This window comes from Equus caballus, chromosome 8, assembly GCF_041296265.1.
Source record: "Equus caballus isolate H_3958 breed thoroughbred chromosome 8, TB-T2T, whole genome shotgun sequence".
NCBI lineage: Eukaryota > Metazoa > Chordata > Mammalia > Perissodactyla > Equidae > Equus > Equus caballus.
The window spans coordinates 8,616,758-8,635,953 of record NC_091691.1 but is presented as its reverse complement, the minus strand read 5'-3'; the positions used below and the strand labels follow the sequence as shown (position 1 = coordinate 8,635,953).

General features: G+C 47.5%; 1 protein-coding gene across 30 annotated transcripts in view; it reads left to right on the top strand.

Moving 5' to 3' along the window:
- The window catches only part of EMID1 (EMI domain containing 1), a 49,607-nt gene extending 30,659 nt beyond the window's left edge, over positions 1–18,948 (top strand). For 10 of the 30 annotated variants that reach the window (XM_070219820.1, XM_070219815.1, XM_070219818.1 and 7 more), the window contains 3 exons: positions 8,402–8,446; positions 14,627–14,717; positions 18,099–18,948. In XM_070219820.1, the coding sequence (XP_070075921.1) occupies positions 8,402–8,446; positions 14,627–14,717; positions 18,099–18,223 (261 nt within the window). In that variant the 3' untranslated portion in view covers positions 18,224–18,948. Of the gene's footprint in view, positions 1–7,887; positions 8,093–8,401; positions 8,447–13,560; positions 13,646–14,626; positions 14,718–18,098 lie in introns of those variants that run through there. The other 20 variants (XM_070219817.1, XM_070219825.1, XM_070219824.1 and 17 more) reach the window with 5 other exon arrangements.
- Positions 18,949–19,196: the final 248 nt, after the last annotated feature.

Sequence of the window (19,196 nt, the reverse complement as noted above, 5' to 3'; positions counted from 1 at the left end):
CCCTTTTCTCCCCTTCGCTTTACTGACATATAATTGACAAATCGTAATTTTTTTAAAGTGTACAACATGATGAGTTGTTAGACCTATACATTGTGAAAGGAGTCCCACAATCAAGTTAATTAACATGTCCATCACCTCACATAGTTACCTTGTGTGTTTGTGTGTGTGGTGAGAACACTTAAAATTCTACTCTCTTAGCAAATTTCAATTGTACAGTACAGTATTATCAGCTATAGTTACCATTATATATTCAATCCCCAGAACTTAGTCATGTTTTTCTTTGTTTGTTCTTTCTCTTCTCTCCAAAGCACAAGTACATAGTTGTAGGTCATCCTAGTTCTTCTATGTGGGATGCCTCCACAGCATGGCTTGATGAGTGGTGAATAGGTCTGTGCCCAGGATCTGAACCTGCGAACCCCAGGCCACCGAAGCAGAAGTGCAAACTTAACCGTTTGGCCGCAGGGTCAGCCCCCAGACCTTAGTCATCTTATAACTGAGTTTTTCCCTTTTACCAACCTTTCCCCCATTTCTTCACCCCTGTAGCTCCTGGAAACCACCATTCTACTTTCTGTTTCTATGAGTTCAACTTTTGTTTTTAGATTCCACGTGTAAGTGATTCCATGCGGTATCTGTTTTACTTATTTTCTTGATCCATTTATCCACTGACAGACACTTTGGTTGTTTCCATTCTTGGCTGTTGTAAATAATGCTGCAATGAACATGGGAGTACAGATATCTCTTCAGGATAATGATTTCTTTTCCTTTGGATATATACCCAGAAGTGGGATTGCTGGATCATACGGTATTTCTATTTTTAATTTCTAGAGGAATCTCTGTACTGTTTTCCAATTTACATTCCCAGCAACACTGTACAAGGGTTCTCTTTCCTCCACATCCTCACCAGCATTTATCTCTTGTCTTTTTTTTTTTTTTGAAGAAGAAGATTGGCCCTGAACTAACATCTGCTGCCAGTCCTCCTCTTTTTTGCTGAGGAAGACTGGCCCTGAGCTAACATCCATGCTCGTCTTCTTTACTTTATATGTAGGACGCCTGCCACAGCATGGCTTGACAAGTGGTGCATAGGTCTGCACCTGGGATCCAAACCAGTGAACCCCAGGCCGCTGAAGTGGAATGTGCAAATTTAGCTGCTGTGCCACCGGGCCGGCCCGTCTCTTGTCTTTTTAATAACAGACATCCTAACAGGTGTAAGATGATTTCTCACTGCGGCTTTGGTTTGTATTCCCTGATGATTAGTAATGTTGAGCATCTTTTCATATACCTATTGACCATTTGTATGTCTTCTTTGGAAAAATATCTATTTAGGTCCTTTGCCCATTTTTTAATTGGGTTATTTGGTTTTTTTTGTTACTGAGTTGTATGAGTTCCTTATACATTTTGGATATTAACCCTTTATTAGATAAGTCGTTTGCAAATATTTTCTCCCATTCCATAGGTTGCCTTTTCATTTTGTTGATGGTTTCCCTTGCTGTGCAAATGCTTTCCTAATTGGGTTGTTTGTTTTCTTATTGTTGAGTTTTAAAGTTCTTTGTAATTTTGGATAATACTTCTTTATCAGATGTGTCTTTGCAAATATTTTCTCCCAGTCTGTGACTTGTCTTCTCCTTCCTTTGACATTCTCTTTCGCAGGGCAGAAGTTTTTAATTTTTGTGAAGTCTGGCTTATCAATGATTTTTTCCACAGATCATGCTTTTGGTGTTGTATCTACAAAAGGCCTTGCCATAAACAAGATCATCTAGGTTTTCTCCTGTGTTATCTTCTAGGAGTTTTATAGTTTTTCACTTTACATTTAGGTCTGTTATCCATTTTGATTTAACTTTTGTGAAGGGTGTAAAGTCTGTGTCCAGATTCGTTTTTTGCATGTAGGTGTCCACTTGTTCCAGAACCATTTGTGGAAAACACTGTCTTTGCTCCGTTGTATTACCTTTGCTCATTTGTCAAAAACCAGCTGACTGTATTTGTGTGGGCCTATATCTGGGCTCTCTGTCTGTTCCGTTGATCTGTTTGTCTATTCCTTCACCAATCCCACGCTGTCTTGATTACTGTAGCTGTACAGTGAGTCTTGTAGTTGAATAGTGTCAGTCCTCTGACTTTGTTCTTCTTCAATATTGGGTTGGCTATTCTGGATCTTCTTCCATATAAACTTTATAATTAGTTTGTCAATATCCACAAAATAACTTGATAGGATTTTGATTAGGATTGCATTGAATCTATAGATCAAGTTAGGGAAAACTGCCATCTTGACAATATTGAGTCTTCCTATCCATGAACACAGAATCTCTCTCTATTTTCTTCTTCTTTGATCTCTTTCATCAGAGTTTTATATAGATCTTGTACATATTTTGTTAGGTTTATACCTAAGTATTTCACTTTTGGGGGTGCCAATGTCAATGACAATGTGTTTTTAGTTTCAAATTCCACTTGTTCGTTGATGGTGTATAGGAAAGTGATTGACATTGTATCCTTCAATCTTGCTATAATTACTTATTAGTTCCAAGAATTTCTTTGTCAATTCTTTGAGATTTGCTATGTAGAATACCCTGTCATCTGCAAACAAAGATAATTTTATTTCTTCCTTCCCAATCTGTCTATTTTTTGTTTCCTTTTCTTGTCTTAGTCATCAGCTAAGACTTCCAGTATGATGTTGAAAAGCCTTGGTGAGAGGGGACATGCTTATTTTGTTCCTGATTTTAGCAGGAAAGCTTTGAGTTTCTCACCATTAAGTAAGATGTTAGAAGTGTTTTTTGTAGATATTCTTTATCAAGTTAAGGAAGTTCCCCTCTATCCTGGTTTGCCGAGCTTTTATCATGAATGGCTGTTGGATTTTGTCAAATGCTTTTTCTACATCTATTAAAAATGATCTTGTGATTTTTCTCCTTTAGTCTGTTGATGTGACAAATTACATTAATTGATTTTCAAATGTTGAACCAGACTTGCATACCTTCAATAAATCTCACTTGATTATGGTGTATAACTCTTTTTATACATCGTTGGATTCAATTTGCTAATATTTTGCTGAAAATTTTTGCATCTACGTTCATGACAGATATTAGTTGATAGTTTTCTTTTCTTATAATGTCTTTGTCTAGTTTCGGTATTAGGGGAATATTGGCTTCATAGAATGAATTGGAAAATATTCTCTCTGCTTCTATCTTGTGAAAGAGATTGTAGAGAATTGGCGTAATTTTTTCCTTAAAGGTGTGGTAGAATTCAGCAGTTCTGGATCTGGTGTTCTCTGTTTTGAAATGTTACTATCGATCCAATTTCTTTAATAGGTATAGGCATATTCAGATTGTCTATTTCTTCTTGTGTGAGTTTTGAAAGATTGTATCTTTCAAGGAACTGGTGTATTTCATCTATGTTATCAAATTTATGGGCAGAGTTTTCATAATATTCCTTTATTGCCCTTTTAATCTCCAGGGAATCTGTAGTGATGTTCCTTCTTTCATTTCTGATATTAGTAATTTGTGTCTTTCCTCTTTTTTTGTTAATTTTCCTGGGTATGGGCTTATCAATTTTATTGATATTTTCAAAGAACTGGCTTTTGGTTTTGTTGATTTTCTCTTCGATTCCCTATTTTCAATTTAATTGATCTCTGCTCTGATTTTCATTATTTCTTTTCTTTTGCTGTCTTTGGATTTAATTTGCTCTTCTTTTTCTACTTTCCTAAGGTGGAAGTTTAAATTATTGATTTTAGATTTTCCTTCCTGTCTAATATTAGCATTCAGTGCTATAAATTTCTCTCTAAGCACTGCTTTTACTGCACCTCACTTTATTTTCATTTAATTCAAAATATTTTTAAATTTCTCTTGAGAGTTCTTTGATCCATGTGTTATTTAGAAGTGTATTGTTTAATCTCCAAGTATTTGGGGATTTTCCAATTATCTTTCTTTTATTGATTTCTAGTTTAATTCTACTGTGGTCTGAGAACATACACTGTATGATTTCTATTCTTTTGAATTTGTTGACGTATATTTTATGGCCCAGAATGTGTCTGTATTGGTGAATGTTCCATGTAAGCTTCAGAAGAATGTGTAATCTGCTGTTGTTGGATGAAGCGCTCTGCAGATGTCAACTATATCTAGTTGCTTGATGATATTGTTGAGTTCAACTGTGTCCTTATTGATTTTCTGCATGCTGGATCTGTCCATTTCTGACAGAAGGTGTAAAGTCTCCAACTATAATAGATAGTGGATTCATGTATTTCTCCTTGCAGTTCTACCAGCTTTGGCCACATGTATTTTGATGCTCTGTTGTTAGGCGCATACATGTTAAGGATTGTTATGCCTTCATGGAGTATTGATCACTTTGTCATTATGTATTGTCTGTCTTTATTCCTGATATCTTTCTTTGCCCTGAAGTCTGCTCTGTCTGAAATTAATATAACTACTCCCACTTTCTTTTGATTACTGTTAGCATGGTATATCCTTTTCCATCCATTTGCTTTTAATCTATATGTGTCTTTACATTTAAAGTGAGTTTTTTGTAGACAACATATAGTTGGGTCTTGTTTTTTTTATCCACTCTGATAACCCTGTCTTTTAATTGATGTATTTCAACCATTGATGTTTAAAGTAATTATTGATATAGTTAGATTAATATCTACCATATTTGTTACTGTTTTCTATTTGTTTCCCTGTTCTTTGTTCCTCTTTTCACCTTCCACACTTTTTCTGTCTTTTTTGGTTTTAATTGATCATTTCATATGATTCTGTTTTCTCTCCTTTCTTAGCTATGTCAGTTATACTTCCTTTTTTACTTATTTTATTGATTTCTCTAGTGTTTACAATATAGAATTACAGCTAATCCAAGTCTACTTTCAAATAACACTATACTGGTGCATGGTTGTTGCAGGTGCCTTACAATAACAAAATATTCCCAGTTCTTCCTTCCCATTCTTTGTGTCATTGCTGTCATTCATACACAAGCATATGTAAGAGTATATATACGTGTGTATATATATGTATATGATCTAATACATTTTTGGTATTATTATTTTGAATAAACTGTTATCTGTTGGATCAATTAAGAATAAGAAAAATAAAAGGTTTTATTTTACTTTCATTTATTCCTTCTCTGATGCTCTTCCTTTCTTTATGTAGATCCAGGGTTCTGACCTATATCATTCTCTTCTCTCTGAAGAACTTCTTTTAACATTTCTTGCAAGGCAGGTCTACTGGCAACAAATTCCCTCAACTTTTGTTTGTCTGAGAAAGTCTTTCTTTCTACTTCTCTTTTGAAGGATAATTTCACAGGGTACACAATTCTAGGTTTCTGGTTTTATTCTCTCAACACTTAAAAAATTTCACCCCACTCTCATCTTCTCTAATGGTTTCTGAGGAGAAGTTGAATGTGATTCTTATCTTTGTTCTTGTAAGTAAGGTGTTTTTTCCTCCAACTTCCTTCAGAATTCTTCTTTATCTTTGATTTTCTGAAGTTTGAATATGATATGTCTAGGTGTAGTTTCTTTGGTATTTATCCTGCTTGGTGGTCTCTGAGCTTCCTGGATCTGTGGGTTGGTGTCTGACGTTAGTTTGGGGAAATTCTCAGTCATCATTGCTTCAAATATTGCTTCTGTTTCTTTCTTCTCCTTCTGGTCTTCCCATTACACGTATGTTATACCTTTTCTAGTCGTCCTACAGTTCTTGGCTATTCTGTTTTGCTTTGTTCAATCTTTTTTCTCTTTGCTTTTCAGTTTTGGAAGTGCCTATTGTCATATTATCAAGCTCAGAGATTCTTTCCTCAGCCATGTCCAGTCTACTAATGAACCCTGAAAAGGCATTCTTCATTCTGTTACAATTTTTTTCATCTCTAGCATTTCTTTCTCTCTTTTTGAAATATACATGCAAAATATCTTTTAACCTGAAAAGTCTAAATAATATTAAATCATATGCCTGTGTGCCCAACAAGCTTAAGAAATAGAACCTTATCAGTAGTTTTGAAGTCCCCCATGTGCCCCTCCCCTGTCACTTCTTCCTTGAAAGGTTTCTTTAAGGGAGTATGAAATCTTGGCCAGGAAACTGAAGGACTTGTGACTGCAGGTAGTGTTTTTATTGTTTTTTCCTGCTCTAGGTAGAACTTCAAGGAGAGGATGATCTGGTAAATAAATGGCTGAAATCCTGTTGGGTTTGTGTTTCTGGACCATGGCTCCTAATAACAGAAATAAGGCCTTTTGCTAGAGTTGGAGTAGTTCTTAAGAGGCCTGGGGAAAATGTGATTGCCCTGAGCTAATTGACCCTGTGAAGAGGACCTTCAACTGAATTCTAGCATTTCTTTTTGATTCCTTCTTAAAGTTTCCATCTCTCTGCTTACGCTATCCATCTGTTCTTGCATGTTGGTCGTTTTTTCCATTAAAGCCCTTAGCATATTAATAATAGCTTTTTAAAAAATTCCTCATCTGATAATTCCAACATTCATGCCATGTCTGACTCTGGTTCTGATATTTGTTCAATCTCTTAAAACCATGTTTTTTGCCTTTATGTATGCCTTGTAATTTTTGGTTGAAAGGTAGACATGATGTCCTGGGTGAAAGGAACTGCAGTAAATAGGCCTTTAGTAATGTAGCTGTGAGGTGTGGGGAGAGAAGAAGCATTCTATCTTCCTGTTACCCTGGACGCTGGACTCTGAATTTCACCAGCATTTCTCGGTTTTATTTTGTTTTGTTTTCCTCCTTAGGTGGGACAGGTTGGCTAAAGGGGGCTGGACTCGAGTATTTCCCTACCCCCAGGTCGATTAGGCTCTGATAAGACTCCAGTAGGTTAGGCTGTGGTTATAAATAGTTTCTTCTGAGGGCAGGCCTTGTTAAGAAGAACAGAATGATCTGGCATATTTCAAGATGGTTCCTTTTGCCTGTCCCCCTGCCAAAAACACAAGGAGATTTTTCTCTGACATTGAGGACCTGATAGAGCTCCTGGAGGTAAAACTCACAAAAGTGTGGGAACCCCCCCAAAGACTGGGTCCCCCTGGAATTTTTAACTCTCAGAGTTGTCTACACTGAGCTTCCAGCACGTTGTCAGTTATGTTTATGTTCTCCTAGCCTGGGACTGGTTCCCAGGGAGGTTTCTGCTCCGGTAAATTGTGATCTGCCTATCTGTCTCTACAATTTTGGGGGCAGTGTTTTGCCCTGTGACCTCACTTCTTTGATGGCTCTAAGAAGAGTTGTTGAGTTTTCAGTTTGCTCAGGTTTTTACTTGTTGTTAGGACAGAATGGTGACTTCCAAGCTCTTTATATACTAAACCAGAAACCAGAAATGTGTCTTGTTTTGTTTTTAAATCAAATTTGGAAAAAATTCAGTTGATATTTCTTCAAACATTTTTTTTCTGTTCCTGTTGTTCTCTTCTGTCCCTCTGGAATTCTACTTACACCTAATACTCTCTCACGTCTTTGAGGCTCTGTTAATTTTTTAAAAAATCTTTCTTCTATGTGTGTCAGTTTGAATTATTGCATTGACCTGTCTTTAAGTTAGTTGGTTCTTTCTTCTATTAAGGCCAATCTTCTGTTAATTCCAACTACTCAATTTTTATTTCAAGCATTATCATTTTCATTTCCAGAATTTCCATTTGATTCTTTTTTACAGTTTTCACATCTCTCCTGAAACTCTCCATCTTATCATCCATCATATAAATTCTACTATATTCTTTGATATATTTATCATAGATATTTTGAACTCCGTGTCTGCTGATTCCAACATCTGGGTTGGCCATGGATCTGTTTCTACTGACTGATTTTTCTCCTGAGTATGGGTCACATTTTCCTGTTTCTTCACATGTCTAATAATTTTTTATTGCATACTGGAAAATATAGATAATATAGTGCACAGAATCTGGATTCTGTTATCTTCCTCTGAAGAGTGTTGATTTTTGGTCTAGGGTGTGGATCAGACTCAACTTTGTGACTTTAGGATGGGCAGTTCACGGACCATCCAAGGATTAGAGGGGAGTATTTATGCCGATTTCACTCTCTTGCTGTGGCACCCTGCTTTCTACTGTTTCCCCTCAATTTCCTCCTTCTTTGGCAGTCTCGATTGCAACCTCTGACTTCTCAGGCCAATAAGACTACAGCTTTCTGCTTGAGTCATTTGCCAGGCTGAGGGGGCTGGAGTGTGCCAGCCCCCTCAGCCAATTTTACCCAATGCAGTTCCCTTCTTTCAAAGGTCAACTATCCTCCAGTTTCTGGCTGCTCTTTATCATTTTTTATTGCCTTCAGTTGTTTTTTGCATTAACACTAGATAGTGTTAGTCCAATGCAAGCTACTCTGTCTCTGTCTCTCAATCTCTCAGCGTCTCTCAATGTTTGTGTGCGTGTCTTTCTTTTTCTTTCCTTCCTTCCCTCTCCTCTCTCTCCTTCCCTTTCTCATTGCTTCTTCCTCTATCTCTCCTTGCAGGGAGAACCTGGCCCCAAAGGAGACCCTGGTGAGAAGAGCCACTGGGTAAGCTCCAACCCAGCACTGACCTCCTGCTGCCCCCTCCTGCCCTGGGCACTCAGGAGATTATTTTGGAGTGGGAGCACCCCATCCAAGTCTCCATTGCAACCTGGTCTCCCAGGGAGGAGCCTTGATAGATCTCAGCCCTAGCTGCCTCCTCCATCCTGTCCCTCCCAGCTGGGCAGGGCCAGCCTTGTCAGCAGACCCCTTGCTCTCTGTCTCTGTCTTTGTCCCTGTCTCCGCCTTCCCTCTGTGGCCTTTTCAGGCCAGGGTGACCCTGCCTGTTCCTCCTGGGTGGTTGGGGCTGACCCAGTCCAGACTGCATCCCCTGCCTCCATCGCCCCCTCCCAGCAAGGGCTTTGGCTTCTGCTCCCCTGTCTGCAGAAGAAAGGGAAGCATGAGCATAATCTCTACACAGAAGAACAGGACAGGGAGCCTTAGGAAAGCCAGGAAGCATAAGAAGGGAGGTCTGGAAACACTGAGGTACAGAGGAGACCCTTGATAAAAGGGATAGGAGACCTAGACACCACCATACACATAGGAAATCCATGAAGCATGGGAAGGGAGGCCTGGAAACCATCACGTACACATTGTATATGGTAAATGAGGTCAGGGGACCTGGATAGACACCACTATACCCAAAAGGCCTATAATTAACATGACATTCTAGACATCATCACATACATAGAAGACTCATGAAGAGTGGGAGGAGAGGCCTAGAAACTGTCATATGCATGGGAGAACCATAGAAAATGAGATGAGGGTGTCTAGATACCACTATACACAAAGGAAGCCCATGAAGAATGGGAGGGGAGGCCTAGAAAATGTCACATACACAGGAGACATAGAATAAATGGGGAAAGAGACCTAGAAACCACATGTGGGGTCCTAGAAACACAATTATTGGAGATAGTTGCAGCGAATGAATTTCGGGGCCTAGAACTCTACCCACCCAAGAGACACATGGGGGGAGGACCAAAAGCCCCACAGTGCTGGGGCCTGGAAACCATCACTGACATAGGAGACATTTGGAAAGTGGATGGGGTGGGGGCAGACACTCCTACAGGAGAGACAACTGGGAAGCTCTTTTGGAGGCTGGTATTGTGCCCCACCCCCCACCCCCACCCCTCTCCCTGGTGCAGTCTGGCTGGGATGCCCTACTTCCTAGCAGGCACCAGTTAATGAAGACATGGGAAGCACCCAGTGCCTGCTCTGCCCTCTCTGCTCCTGATTGTGGGGTCAGTGATGGATACAGCCGTGGGAGCCCCTTACCCTGCACGAACCCTCCCCCGTGTCTTACCATGACTTCTGGGGTCCTGCTACCTCTCTGTCAAGCCTCTCCTAGCCTCCACTCCCCCTACCCCCACCCCCAGTGGCTCCAGAGCCTCTTAAACCTACTGCCAGTATGGACATGAGCTGGGCTAGGGGTCAGATAGATCCATGTGAGTCCAACCCTCTGCTACCCATAGGCACCTTCGCTGGCCTCCCCCAGAGACCCTTAGTCTGGGAACACATTTTTCACCCAGACCAGGAGAGATGGGAGAGGAGAGGTGACGGCTGAATTAGGCTTGGCAGCCCCATCCCTGCATGGGGGGATCCCAGCAGGAGAGCAGGTGCCTGAACTATCCCATACCAGGCCTCAAATTCAGGACCACATGTGAGAGGGGCCCCCTAAGAGGTAGCAGGGCCCCTGCCCATCCACCTGCCTCCCCCTCACCCACCTGCCCTTCTGCCCCTGCTTGCTGCCTGCCTGGGAGGGGACCCACTGGGCTGGGGGCTGCATGAGGCTTTGAGGGCTGGGGGATCAGCTCTGTTGGGGGCAGGTGGGGATAAGGTCCAGCATAGGGAAGGGCCCTGAGGGCTTCTATACACACTCCACCTACCACGCCCCACTTAGTAAAGCTTTCGGAGCCACTGGCCTGGCTGCGGCTCAGCAGTGACACCCAGTGCTCATGGGGATGCACTGCAGGCACTGCCTGAGAGCGTTTGGGCTGAGCTAGCCGGTCTAGACCAAAGCTCGTACCCCATACACAGACAGGAAAAGCTGAGGCCCAATTCCACAGAGCGAGTTGTTGGCAGAGCTGGAACTGAAGCCCAGACTTTTCGGCTCCCAGGACCAGGGGAACCAGCTAACATTCCCCAAGTGCCTCTTTGGTGGTGCCAGGCCCCTGGCTGGGCACTGTGGACGTAGGTGCCATTTGGACACAGTCCCGCTCTCAGGGTGGTCACAGTGGGGTGAGGGAAACAGTCCAGTAAACAGCAGCAACAAGCCAAGGGGAGCTCAGCTGTGACCGCGGAGGATTTAGCATCCTCCTGGAGGAGGAAACCCAGGCTGAGGCCTGAAAGGTGCATTAACCAGGCAGAGGGTGTTCAGGCAGAGGAGAGGGAACATCACGTGCAGAGGCCCTGGGACAAGAGTAAGCCTGGGGCATTCGAGGAGCTGCAAATACTTGGAGTGGCAGAATGTGACAGGAAGGGAGGTCAAAGAGGCTCTCAGAACTTCAGAGGTCATACCGAGGAGTTTGAACTTTGTTCTGCGGGCAGTGGGGAGTCATTGAAATATTTATAAGCAGGGGAGTGATGTGGTCAGATTTTTGTTTGTGAAAAATTGCTCTGATTTCCTTGTGGAGAATGAATGGGAGAAGGTGGCAACATGGGAAATGCAGAAAGAGAGAGACTAGGCAGGAGGCTGTTGTGGTCGTTCTGGCAAGAGACTGTGGGGCTGGAACCTGGAGGGGGGCACTGAGGATGGACAGCTCTCCGTGGAGCTGAGACACTTGAGTGCTGGTTTGGCTGGGGGCAGGGGGGGAGCGAGAAGTTAAGGGAGACTTTTCCAGTAGTGTAAGAGAGCCAGGAGAAGCAGACCCGCTGAGATCTGTCCATGGGAAATGGGAGATGTCTCTCTTACAGCTGAGTGGAAGTGTCCAGCAGGCCCTACATCAGGCCTGACCGGGAGGGGACTGGGGCATCATTAGCTCAAACAGCAGGCCACCCATCTAGAAAGAGATCCAAAGATCAGAACTTTTTTTTTACATTTTTTTCCTCCAGATTTTTATTTTGAAAATTTTTAAATATGCAGAAAAGTTGGTACAATGAATATCCTCCTACTCTTCCTCTAAACTGAGCAATTATGATTATTTTGCCACATTTGCTCTATTTTTCTCTCTTTAAATATTTACAGACCGTTTTCTCTAATCCATTTGAAAGGAAGTTGCAAACCTCGGCTACATCTCCCCTGATACATCAGTGTATATCTTGAAAAAACATGGACGTTCTCCCAAAGAGCCACAATATCACTGTCACACCTAAGAAAGATGACATTGAGTTCATGAAATGAGGCCATTTCATATATAACGTATATAAATTTTACCAGATGTCCCCAAAATGCCTTTTAGAGCAGATTTTTTTTTTTAATCCAAGACTTAATCAAGATTCATCAGTGCATTTGGTTGTCACATCTCTAGTCTCTTTTTTAATCTGGAACAGGCCCCCTGCCCTTTTCGTCTTTCTCTTGACTTGGTCTTGTGAATGTCCCACCGTCTACATTTGTCTGATTGTTCCCTCATGACGAGATGCAGGTGGAATACTCCAGGCAGGAGCACTGCGAGGCATGTGGTGCCCTCTCACTGCATCTCAATAGGAGCCTCATGATGGCAGCTGGTCCCACTGTCCCTGCCGGGAGTGGCTCAACGTAATTTTCGAAGGTTATCCACTTTTAGATCCTGCTCCTGTAGGACTTCAAGAGGGATTCCTCTGGTGTGCAACCCATGGTGACTCCATGACCCCTAGGCTGTAATGGCCTGTCAGTGGCCTGAGGGTCGTGCAATCATGCGAAGTGGACAGGAGAGCTGCATGGTAACGGACGTCCCAGCAAAGCCGCAGCAGGCTTACGGACATGTTGAGGGTCCTCTCGGTTGTTAGATGTTTTTTGTGGGAACAGCTACCTTAAAGGGTTGGATTCCAGGTGTACCAAGATGCATATTATACGTCTTCCCTTCCTTTAATCTTACCAAGAAAAGGACGCCGAGAGGCACTCTCAGATGTGTCAGGGCTGGAATAAGTCTATTTGCTGTCCTGGTGCTTTGTTGGATTAAGATATCTGCATTCCGGAAATGGCTTTAGTCTGGACTAGGAAAGAGGAAGGAGTGAGGGAGTATGGAGTTTTGGCAAGATCCTGGACCCTATGCTGGGGAAGGAAAGGAGAGACAGACTGGGAGAGCAAAGGTGAGGTCTCTGGCAGTCAGCCCTGGGCAGCAGCTGGCACCAGTTGGGAGTGGGGAGCCCCAGAGCAGGGAGACCTGAGGGAGGGGCTTTGTGGGGCTGCTGCCACATCCCTGCACCTGGGCCCTGGAGACTCAGAGATGCAGCTGAGAAGAGAGGGCAGGGCTGAGGGCCGGGCTCCTGGAGGTGCAGAACATGGACGTGAAGTAGTCAGAGCCCAGGGAGGGGTGAGCCCAAGGTGAGCAGCACTGGGGAGCAGGCCCCCGGGCCAGAGCCTTGGCTGTGCCATCCTTTTAAGCCCAGCTTCCCAATGTTGATGCCACTCAAACATTTTCTAATTCTACTCATATATGTTCATTTTGACGTGAATGGAAAGGATATTAAGTAGCGTGATCCCACTGATGGAGTTAATTAGGGTAAGACTAACATAGTATTGAAGGCAAAAAATGAGTCAGTTTAAAGAGTATTAAGTAAATGAGTACAGGTGGGCCATCGCATCAGTAATGTGAGAACCATTGGTTTCAGGCAACAGAGATGGGGGGGCGGGGGGCAGGGCTCTGTGACAACCTCCGTGGCAGGTTCCGTGTCAGGCTCTGAGGCAGCAGCACTGCCCCTGCGGACTAGCATCTTCCCGACCCCTGGGCAGTGGAATTTGCAGGGGTGTGGGGAGAGAGCAGCCAGGTGGGATCCATCAGGACGTCCTGAGGGGGCTGCTTCTGCCTGCCTTTCCCCCTCTTGTCCTCTCCTGGTCTTGTCCTGGCTGTCTGTGGCCCCTGGGCTGTGGCAGATGGTGTGGGTCTGCAGGTGCATGTTGAGGGTGGGGCATGGGCCACCAAGAGGCTTTGCAGGGCCCCCTCCCCTGCCCCCTTCACGGCTGCATCTGTCTCTTTCCTCCGCAGGGGGAGGGGTTGCACCAACTACGCGAGGCTTTGAAGATTTTAGCTGAGAGGGTTTTAATCTTGGAAACAATGATTGGGCTCTATGGTGAGTAGAGACAGACAGACGGACAGACAGCCCAGCCCCTGCCTGCCAGCCTTCCCCAGGCCCTCCAGGGTCGAGCTGCCTGGGCCCAGTCGTGAGGCTGGAGAAGGTACCAGCCCCAAGCAGGTGGGGACCTGAGAGGCCAAGACCACCCATCCCTCAATGACTGGTCCCTACTCCACAGGTGAAGGAGGGACCCTAGAAACCCGGGCCCCACCCCTGTGGTCAGACTTGGGCCTTTGGGCGTTGTGGGAAATGTGGTTTCCAGGCCTGCAGGGGAAGCAGAGGTGACAGATTTCATGCTTGGAAGAAATTATGGGCAATGGAGCCAAACTCCAGACCAGCAGGGGATTGTGGGTAACAGAGCCAGACTGCAACAGTGCAGGGGATCGTGGGTAATAAAGTCAGAGCCCAGGCCCACAGGAGGATTACGGGTAATGGATCCAGACTCCAGTCAGGCTTCAGCTCTAGAGAAATCGTGGTAACAGAGCCAGTCTCCAGGCCCACAAAAGGATAGGTCATGGAGCTAGACTCCCAAAGAGCAGGGGACTGTGGGTGACAGAGCCAGGCTCAGGCCCCAGGGGACTCTGAGTAATACAGCACCCACCAGTTCTGACCCCTCCTCCCCCATAAGCCCCCAGAGGCTCTCACAGGGCAGGCCCTCCTGGCCCCAGGTGTCCCCCTTACAGTTTCAGTTCCTCCTCTGGTCCTCCTAACCTGCCCTGCGGGTCCCTTTAGTGGCCTGAGAGAGCCAAACCCTCACCCCAGGCATTCACCCCCAATTCTCCACTCATCTACTCACTTGAGGAGCCAAGCAAGGCCTGTCCCCACTTAGAAGGGGAGACCAAGGTCTCAATAGAGACTCACACCCCATGCTCCTGCTGAAGCTGGCTGGCGCCTGGCCCCTACGCCCCACCCTCGGCTCCCCGGCCCAGCCCTCGGAGGCCGGACTTGCACCGTCTGCTCTTCTCGATCTCCCATCAGGCTCCTAGCTTACAGAGCTTCCTGCAGCAGCAGGCTCAGCTGGAGCTCCTGGCCAGACGGGTCACCTTGCTGGAAGCCATCATCTGGCCAGGTAATGGCAGGGTGGGCAGGCAGGGGCAGCCCCTTCCAGGAAGGGCCTGGGAAGGGCCTGGGGACACAGAAGACACCTCCCAGTGCTGGACCCAGGCCAGCAGACACTCATTCTTCAGTCCTGTTGCTAGCCAGCAGACAGTGCCTGGCATAGGGAAGGCTCCGGTAACTAGTTCTTGAGTGAATGAGCACCTGCTCTGTGCCAGGCACCTTGCTGACACAGGCTTCAACACATAAGACAGACACAGTCCTGCTCTCATGGAGCTTAGGGTGCAGGGGGGAGGGGAGCCCTGGAACTGGCCATTAAACCCAGGGTGAGGAACCACAGCAGAGTGAGTCCAGGCAGCCAGGAGAGCACAGAGGTGCCTCTGACCCAGGCTGGGGGGTGGGGGAGGGCAACTCAGCGAGGCCTTCCTGGAGGAGGAGCTGTCATCTAAGTGGAGACCTGAAGGGCAAGGATCAGGGGTGAGTGAACAGGCAAAGGAAAAGCATGGGCAAAACCCAATAGGCCAGAGAGAGCCTAGAGGGATTGTTCCATGAAGCTGCTGAGGGGTAAGAGCTGAGGCCAGAGGATTTGGCAGGATCCAGTTTAAGAAGTTTCTTGAAGCTAGGTTGGGGAGGCACAGAGGGAGGTTAGACACCAAGTGGGCAGTACCCATCCCTGTGCCTGTGTCCTCAAGGAGGTCCCCATTAAACTGGAGTCCGAGCCTGGCCCTGGAGAGAGGCTGGGATTGGCTGCCCTTGAGGCTGAGCCCCATCTCTCACCAACCTGCTAAGAGGCCTCAGGAGCCACCCTTCTCCCACTTCCAGCCTCCACATCTCACAGCCCAGTCCTAGGGCATCAGTGCACACAGGCCTCAGACATCAGGTCCAACCTGATGGGGAAGCTGAGGCCCAAGCAGGGAGGAAGGCTAAGGTTAGAGCCAAGCCTCCTTCCTTCAGCAAAACTGTAGGGAGCACCTACTGAGCGCCAGGCCTGGGCAGGTACTGGGGCCCCAGAGAGCAGATCCCAAGGTCCCTGCCTTAGGGAGCTGCCCGTCGAGTGGCAGGGCATCCTCCAGATCTGGAGAGATGAAGGCCATGGGGTACAGGAGCACCAGAGGATGGGCATGAGGAGCCGGGGGCTCAGAAGCCTTCCTGGAAGACGGGACACTCGCACTGGGTCATAGAAGGTCCCCACGAGTGTGCCAGAAGGTGGGAAGGGCAACCCTGACAGAGTCCCGCATGGGCAAAGGCCTGGAGGTTGGAAGGTATGTGTGTGGTCTGCTTCCAAAGCCCCTCCCACCATGCCACCTGGCTTCTCTAAGTTCTAGAAACATCAGTGACCATCTCCCAGACCTCCTTCCCTCTCACAGAGGAGGGACCAAGGACCACATCCCAGGCTCTCAGCACCTTTCCAGGTGTCCTCCACCGCCTCTCTCAGGAGGATTGGGGCGGGAGCCAGAAGGGACACATTCAGGTCCCTGTGGCCTTGGATCTGTACCCTGCCCCCCTTCAGCTAACTCTGTCTCCACAGCCCAGGAAGGAAGTGCTGGTCACCAGGGAAGGCCCATGCCCTCTCTCTGTGGCCATGACCCTGGGAGAGTGGTCCCAGGAGCCAGCTCGGGTTGTGGGCCTGGAATGGAAGGTGCAGAGAAGAAGCTGGAACCCTCCCACTGGCCCATAGTACACAGCAGGTGCTAAAGGTTCTAATCAATAATGATGATGATAGTAACAGCTGTCACACATCTGGCCCACTGAGGCTGGGGGATTTACGCTGCTCACCTCCAATCCTTTCAACAAGCCTGCTAGTTGGGCGCACATTTTACAGATGAAGAGACAGAGGTTCAGAGGGCTCACATGCATGACTCCCTCAGGCTCGGAGGGATAGTGGCGGTAAGGCCAGGGGTCCACCCCAGGTCTGTCCTCTAAAGCGCTGGCTCTTTTGGGTCCATCAACAAAGGTTCACTGACAGCTCTGCTCGGCCAGGCACTGAGTGGGGCCCAGGGGAGACCAAGGGTCCCAAATCTGGTCATGTCAGAACAGCGTCTCATGACTGACTCACAGTGACTAGACCTGCAGGAGGCCTGGGTCGAAAACACACCAACCTAGTGACCATAATAACCAGCATTTTCCACTCCTAGTCACGTTAAACACCACAAGGGTGTGACAACGGCAGTTCCAGGTGAGGTTCAGAGGTTCTGTGACGAGCCCAAGGCCACATAACTGGGACGTAGCAAGGCCAGGACTTGCCCCCAGCTGACGTAGGAGCCCGAGCTAACTCTGTGCCACCCTCCTGCTATGCTCCCTGATTTAGGACATGAATGTCCCTTTACTGTGACCCAGACAGACCATGGCTGTCTGCCCCAGGGACCCCAAAGCACAGCCCAGAGGTGCATGAGAGGCTGGGGCACACAGGGTCAGGGAGCTGGACAGTTATGATTGTGAGGATATAGCCCAACCCCCTAGCAGTGCCCTCAGTGGGAAGCTGGTGCTCCCCAGAGTCCAAGTGTCTGTCCTATGAATGGGGCTTTGGAGGCTCAGCCGAGTCCTCCATCCTGGGGCTCTGCTCCCTGAGCATTCCTCTCCTCCTAGAGAAACAGCCCATCTTTCTGATTTCCTCATTTAACTTTGAGAGGGACTGAGGGGATAATCATAGAAGGCTTTCCAGAGGAGGTAGGTCCCGCTCTGGGTTTTGAAGGATGGGCAGGAGTTTTCCCAGTGGCCAGAATGCCAATTATTCACAGTTTAACTCTTGAGGGTCAGCTTATTTCCAGGTCGGGGCATATCTCACCACACCCAAATTTAAAATGACTTCAATTATTGCGGTTGGCTGGAACCTCAGAGTATGTCTGGAACTGTCACCTGGTTTTAGAAATGAGCAACTGAGGCCCTGACAGAGGTCTGACTTGCCCAAAGCTGCACAGTAGGTCAGTGGCAAAGCCTGGCCTTCCTAAACCATTCCCCACTCCAGGTCGCCCAACCCAAGGAGAGAAGAAGAGTGAGTCTGTTCTCTGGGCTTAGTTTACCCAGCTATGAAATGGGGATGATTCAGGGCACACTTTCACCCTAAAATGTGGAAAAGAAAAAAATTGCTATCCTATTTATGGAGCATTAACTATGTGCAAAGCATTTCAGAAGCGTGGTTGTTCATTTATCCCCACTCGACAGGGAAAATCAAATAGAGGCCCTGAGTGCTTATTGGGTTGGGGGCTAATAATTCCCAGGGGAGGGGACACTAACCAGCTTGCAGACCCCCTTCTCTCCCACAGCTCTGCCGCCCGGATGCCAGGGCAGAGTGCACCTGGCAGGGTGCCTGTCGCCCCAGCCCCCAGAGGGCCAAGGGGAGGTGGGTGCCTCACACAAACCTCACTAACCCAGCCTCTCTCCTTCCCTCCGGCAGAACCAGAGGGGTCGGGGGAAGGCCCTGCCGGCATGGGCACCCCCAGCCTCCTGCGGGGCAAGAGGGGAGGACACGTGGCCAACTACCGGATCGTGGCCCCCAGGAGTCGCAACGAGAGAGGCTGAGGGCGGTGGCGGCCCCTCGGGGTAGGCCAGGCCAGGCTTCCCTTCCCAGCCAGGACTTGGCCAGCTGCCTCCAGGGACTGCCCATCCATATTTATTAATGTCCTCAGGGTCCCTTCTGCCACCCAGGCTTTTGGGTAGGCAGGTCTGTCTTGGCACCCCATGCACATCTGCCTCGTAGGAGGCTGAGCAGGGACTGGGGCCTGAGAGGGAGGGGTGGCCCAGACGAGAGCTGAGACCTTGCTCAGGGCCCTGGGCCTGTTTCTCTCTGTGAAATGGAGTGATGCAGGCCTACAGGGAGGGGGTGGCAGGTTCGAGGCTTCTGCCTTTGCATCAGCAGCCTGGGCATCCAGGCCCCCAGGCCCTGAGGGAGCCAGGAGCTGGGGCTCTGCCTGGTCCTCAACACATGCAGGGATGATGAGGGAGGGCAGTCTTACTGCCCCCTCCTCCCCAGCCAAACCTCCAGGAGCCCACCTGCCCTCTGCGCCCCTCCTCTCCTTTTATTTGGTGCTGGGTTCCCAACCCTGAGGTCAAGCTACTTAATCTGACCAGACATTCAGGGCTCCTTGCCTCAGTTCTGCCCCCAGAGCCCCCAACCCCTCCCATGTCCCTGGTTGGGGGGGTGGGGGGCATGGAGAGGAAGGGGCCACCTACTCCCACAGACTTTTGTGATGGATGCCAGGAGGTAGATGTGTACCGGCCAATAAAGGCCCCAGCCTGATTCCCTACCCGTCTGCTCTGTGTGCTTCGATGGGGGGCAGCCAGGCAGGGCCAGGAGCCTCTTCCTTCTCATGTGGGCTTCACCGCCCACTGCAAAGCAGGGCTGTGAGGCCGGGCTCACAGGGGGCCCAGGCTCGCCTGGCCATCACCTGGGTGGCTGGGGTGTGGGGGTAGGTGAGCAGAGGCTCGGGCCATCCTCACCTTGTGGCCAGGTGTCCAGCAATGGCAGCTTCTGAAGCCAGGGGAGCACGGAGCT